This window comes from Priapulus caudatus, unplaced genomic scaffold, assembly GCF_000485595.1.
Source record: "Priapulus caudatus unplaced genomic scaffold, Priapulus_caudatus-5.0.1 Scaffold92, whole genome shotgun sequence".
Lineage (NCBI taxonomy): Eukaryota > Metazoa > Priapulida > Priapulimorpha > Priapulimorphida > Priapulidae > Priapulus > Priapulus caudatus.
The window spans coordinates 609,045-614,685 of NW_014577153.1; the positions used below are offsets into that span (position 1 = coordinate 609,045).

The following is a 5,641-nucleotide window of genomic DNA, read 5'->3' on the forward strand; positions in this document are numbered from 1 at the left end:
TTCGTGTTCATTGGTTTTCATTAAACACGAAGCATTACGATATGAATACAAAAACACGAACTAGTTCTAGCCATTCATGGGCAGTACAAATTATAAAATCTGTTTGGTAACAATTCATTTACATCATAATAATTTTCTCAGACGTCCTTGGTGACTTTGATCACCAACTTGATGCATCGACATCTTCATTGTCTGACACAAATCCTCGGTCATAACATGGCCAGCTTTATCTCTGTGTCTGTTGAGGGACGCTGCAAGTGGTCATCATCCGAGATGTACAGTGTGGTATTCGTCGAACCGTCCTGAGCAAAGTGCTGTTGGCCATGTTGCATGGATAACCCAGGAAGTTCACGCTGCAGCATCGAGCATTGACCTTTACACCGTACTGGCGTGCAGTTGTGCCCGCACTCGCCAACCGATGAGCATTGCAGGTTGCACCGGCCTGTCAGGCAGGACTGCGACTCTTCGCACTCGTACCGCACTTGATTGTGCGACTGTGCAGTGGCGCCCTCTTGTTCTGAGTAAGCGCACTCCCCGGCATTTTCCTCTTTGATCTCGCCGTAACTGCTGCAGGTCCTCTGCAGCTGCTGGAGGTTGCGCATGCGAATCAGCTCCATCATGTTGTAGCACTGGTGCCGGCTGATGCACTGATGCGTCACGGACAGTATCTCCTCGTTCGTCCGCAGAAGGTGGTCGATGTAGTCCGGCACGGTGGCGACGATCGGCGCGCTGTGGTTGCTGGTGATCGCCAGTCGACCGTCCTGCAGAGAGAACGTGCGCGACTCGGCGGGCGGCAGGTAGTTTGGATTGACGAAGCTCGCGCAGTTGCCGCGCCCATCGCAGTTCTTGTCTGCAAGCGTGTCATCACCCTCTGGCTCGCAAATCTCCATGATCACGCAGTCGGTTTTCGACGCGGATGACAGGTACTGCTGGGCAGCTTTGCTCAGCGCAGTGGATGCCACCTGCATCTTAGGAGTGGCTTGTCGCTGCTCCTCGTTAGCTCCTTGTGATGGGTCAGCTGTGTAAAATGGCTTTTTATCATATTTCTCTCTGGGTGAGCCTGTCTCCGCCTCCAGTGCCGGCTCACCGCTAATTCTGGCAGATTTTGACGGCACTGGGACCGCATTGCGATCGTCGTATGAACGTTTTACTCTACCCGGTTTGCTTTTGCGTGGACTTAACCTATTAAGATTATGACTTGCAGATGACTTGGCGACATAACTTTCATCAACACCAAGCAATAGATTCGTTGGTGTGGTTGACGTGATTTGGCAGTTTGCATCAAGATTGGTGCACAACATTTGACCTCTGTTCGATCTTCTATTATAGCTGTCGATTCCATCAACGGTGGATTGCTGCTGTTTCTGAACAGTTCCATCATAAACTGAAACTGGTGGCATGATTCGGTTGGTATCCGTATTGGAACTCGATCGAGGTATGACCGTTTGAAGGTCACACCTATCTCGTCTACTAAAGAATTGCTCCGGATTGCTTGACATTGTGTTGCTTGACACCGTGTTTTTTAGCCTGTTGCCTGCAAGCCAATAGAGCCTTAATTGGTTTAAAAAATATACAATAAACATTAGTTTAACCTCCAAACAACCTTCGACTTCTACTTTGTCATTGCCCCCGTTAATAACTGTTCAATTTATAGGGCAGCATCACAATATTATTTCCAACTAGCTACAAATAGACGTTTCTTTCATTTTAATCAAGCCATTGTTCTCTTGGCAAATCATTTTGGCCTATAATTTTAGTCTATCTATACATTACCATTGCAGATCATGATTTATAACTACTAATAGTAATAACTAACTAGGCCTCCAGTTCTCGTTCCTGCGCGTTTCACACATTGTGTTTCAACATGTTAGCTGGTATGATGTCCTACACTACAGCAGAACCAGCACTGTGCATAGCGTGTAACTAATACTAATAGGCCTATATAGTCTTAGTTGTATGTTATCAGTATACTTACAAGGCGAGTCTTTTGTTTGTCCAATAATATAATACTAGTCTATACTCCAGTTAATGAGTTAGAAGTAATAGAACGGCATTGCATGACGTTTCGACTTTCTGTGCGCTGTCTGTGCTGTTCCCACTGCGCTGCGCAGTGGGCATACACTTTACAATTGTTAGTAAACAATGGTGACGTAATACCTGAAACAATGAAGGGCTCACCATTTGTTTGTAAGTATCCATAGCAATCCGTTTTTGTGTTTAAAGCATTATTATTATAATATTAGAGTTCTATGCGGGGCCTTGTTGGCGACCATTACTTGGTGAATTACCAATACCACATACTATAGAGGTACGAAAGAGGAAAATTACATTATATCTGATAGCAATTATTACGTAATTTATCGCAGCGTAGGCCCATTGATTTAATATAAATGATCGAGTTCTTTTACTTTTTAGGTTAATTGCAAGCAGAAAAAATGGCTCACCAAGAAATGCAGGGCCCTGGCATCTTACAAAATGCCCCACCGTCGCCAACTGGCGAACGGCCCTCTACTGAAATCGTTGCACGGACGGAGACCACTCGGTTCGTCGTTTGTGATACCTCTACTAACAACAGCTATACCACTACTAGTAGAAGCAACGATTCCACTAGCAGCATTATGGTGGGTTCGACAGCGAATTCGCTCCCCTCCCAGCAGGTATCAAGTCGCATCTCTCACGGAGCAACCGTAGCCGTAACTCAACCTCTAGCGTCGTCGTCATCGTCTCACGTTCCCTTCACTGTCACTGTCCCATTCACGGCTGGAAACGGCAAATCGGCGATGCGAACCATCACAGCTCACATCGTGAAGACCACCGACGGCTATTATAAACTCGTTCAGAGCCGCGATCGAGGCTACGTGCAGTCGATGGCGGGCAGGTTTCTCACCGTGCTCACCACTAGTCCGTCCAACAGAACGCGCGCTGACGGATCGACTTCCACTTCGTCGAAGCCGACGAAACAGATAGGTTCGTCACTCCTGGCGATCCGCAGCTCGACGTGTGTGCCGACGGGCGGCAAAGCAGCGACGGGAAGTAACATTGCGGCGCGACTATCCCTCACCACCACTAGCGAGCAATGTCCGAACGCAAGCCGCAGCGGTGAGCCTACTTCGAGCGCCAGCGAACTGGTGTCGGCTGCGAGAACAGCGTGCAACGCGACGATGGTACACAGAAAACCGACTGCGTTCTCAACGCACGAGCAGTGCCGCGATGCGCGGAGCCTGGACAGCGCGGACAGCTCGCTGGCAGACGGATGGCGACATCTTCAGCAACTAGAAGCGATGCGAACCGAGTCGCGATTCCACGCAATCGAATGTAAGCGATCGACTGACAACAACGTCGGCGCTACTACTACTACGTGCGGCGTTTACAATCGCAATATTATATCTCCCGCTACGAAGGTCTCGCGCGTAATTCGCTCAGACGGCCAGCATCAGAGAATAATCTACCCGGACCTTCCAAGGCTCGCCGTAAGAACCTCTGACAAGCACCGCGCCATTATTCGTTGTGCCGCCGCACCCGCCGTCAACGACGACGTCAACCGAGAGCGGAGTAGTAGCGCGAGGCGTCGCTGCGTCACGCCGTCATTCGACATGCCCGGAGTGCTGAAATGCGTGCAACAATCCGCCGAGTCGATACTGGACATCCTGAAACCGGAATCTGACGACGACGCGGATTTGGTGGTCGGCGACGCGGAAGACGCGTCGCAGCCGCCGCCGCCGCCGCCGCCGCCGTCAGTGCCGAGTTTTACTCCGCCTGCCGAGCCGACGTCGCTGACGGAAGACGAGCGCGCCATTGAAGCTCTACTAAAGGTCGAGTTCAATCAGACGATTGACCCGCAGCCCAGCGGCGCGCCCGTGTTCGACGTGAATCATACGCCGACGAAGAAGAGAATCGCGTTGTCGTCACAATTAACGCAGAAAAAAAAGCGGAGGACGTCGACGTCAACTGCGTCCAAGACTAGCGCGCTGCACGCGCATACGAGTGACGACACGTCTTCGTCGTGTAGTTTGGCGGGCGATCTGAATCCGGAGACGTTGGATATTGCGATCGGGGAAACGTTGCCCGTTCTGTTGAATAGCTGGAATAGGTATAGTCCATTTATTTTCATTTTAAGGAATGCGTTCATTCGTTAGCTACTGTATCCGGGGAGAGGGGCCTTTGCATGACATCTCAATTTAATTAAATCTTTAACGTCGATACAGGTACTTGCAGGCGACAGCTGACGAGATGATGGCGGCAGAATTGGAAAATGCGCAATCATACCGTTACAACAATGACGCCATCGCCATGGTTTCGGCGGGCCACGACGCCAGCGTCTGGGATATGATCAACAACATGCGTCTAACTTTTCCCCAGTTCGCCAACGGTCATTTATTCAACATGTATTAGGAATACATAGCTTTACGGTAGCAGCTTCTAACAAAGCAGCAAGGAGGTATAGTGACATAATTCACATCACACATCACGTGTGCGTACTAAATGCGCATCGTCCATGTTGCTATTTATTAATACGTAGTTGTGTGCGCTCGAAACGAGCTGGAATAAATAGATAACGCATCGTATAAGGGTCGAATTTGCTCTCGATCGAGCTGTCGTTTGCAGCCACAAGCATATCAAGATATTAATCATTTATTAAGGGTTAATTACTTATGTCCTTTTTGCGATACACTTATAGCTGGATACAATAGTAGGGACAGCGTGCACCTGTGATACACACATAATCAGTTACGTGGAAATTAATGTACGGATAAGCGCCTAATCTTTTTTACACATCAGCCGTGTAGATTCTAGGCGGCAGGTGGTGACTTGAAAAAATTCAATCAACTCATGAAATAAGATCGTGTAGACTAGTTAAATTAATTATTTATACTGATGGGCTTTAAATGGAGACGGTAATTGCGAAAGGTAAATCACGTTATGTCACTTTAGTTGTCATCATCAAATATTGTGCAAATCGTAACAAATCGTGCAATCACGTACATTGGGTAAAACAATTCCTAATACAAAATCGATGGTATTTTTGAGATTTCTTAAGCGTCCTTTTACATGTATGTAATCACATTTTTAATAATATATATATATATATATGTCTAATATTTGTTGAACGAGAACAGATGGAATTATCCTCACAATTTTATAAAATTTCTAAATAAAGTTTATATTCTATTATACATAATAAGTTACGTTGTTATTAGTATCCGCGTGTACACACACATGTACGCACATACAAACGCGCGCGCGCGCGCGCACACACAGACACAATTGTATCACTTCTGTGACTCTCGGACAGGTATTACATACGACGAACGGCACGTATTACACTGCAACACATTATTTATTATACTCTCTACCAGTGTTGTAGTGGTAAATTATTTTTTTGCGTATACTCCCTTATACTGATAGCTCAATCCTCAAAGCAACAAGCCAACGACGAGGCGCTGCGCCGTGGTTGTGATTCACAAACACAGTGCCCCCCCCCCCCAGTGACCCAACCCTGGCCAGATCAAAATTACAAAGAAACAAACACAAACAAATCATCTTTCACAATAAATATTCCTCAAATATCATTGTGTTTACACTTTTACATTGTTTATAATAAGATAATTAGTGCATCACATGATAAATCGTTGAAATTCTA

The 5,641-nt window shown here is 47.0% G+C and overlaps 1 protein-coding gene across 1 annotated transcript; it reads left to right on the top strand.

Moving 5' to 3' along the window:
• Positions 1-1,839: 1,839 nt before the first annotated feature.
• LOC106804902 (mucin-5AC-like) lies at positions 1,840-5,118 on the top strand. The gene is made up of 3 exons (XM_014806292.1): positions 1,840-2,187; positions 2,416-4,090; positions 4,206-5,118. The coding sequence occupies exons 2-3, from the start codon at positions 2,436-2,438 to the stop codon at positions 4,390-4,392; spliced, it is 1,842 nt and encodes a 613-aa protein (XP_014661778.1). The 5' UTR covers positions 1,840-2,187; positions 2,416-2,435; the 3' UTR covers positions 4,393-5,118.
• Positions 5,119-5,641: the final 523 nt, after the last annotated feature.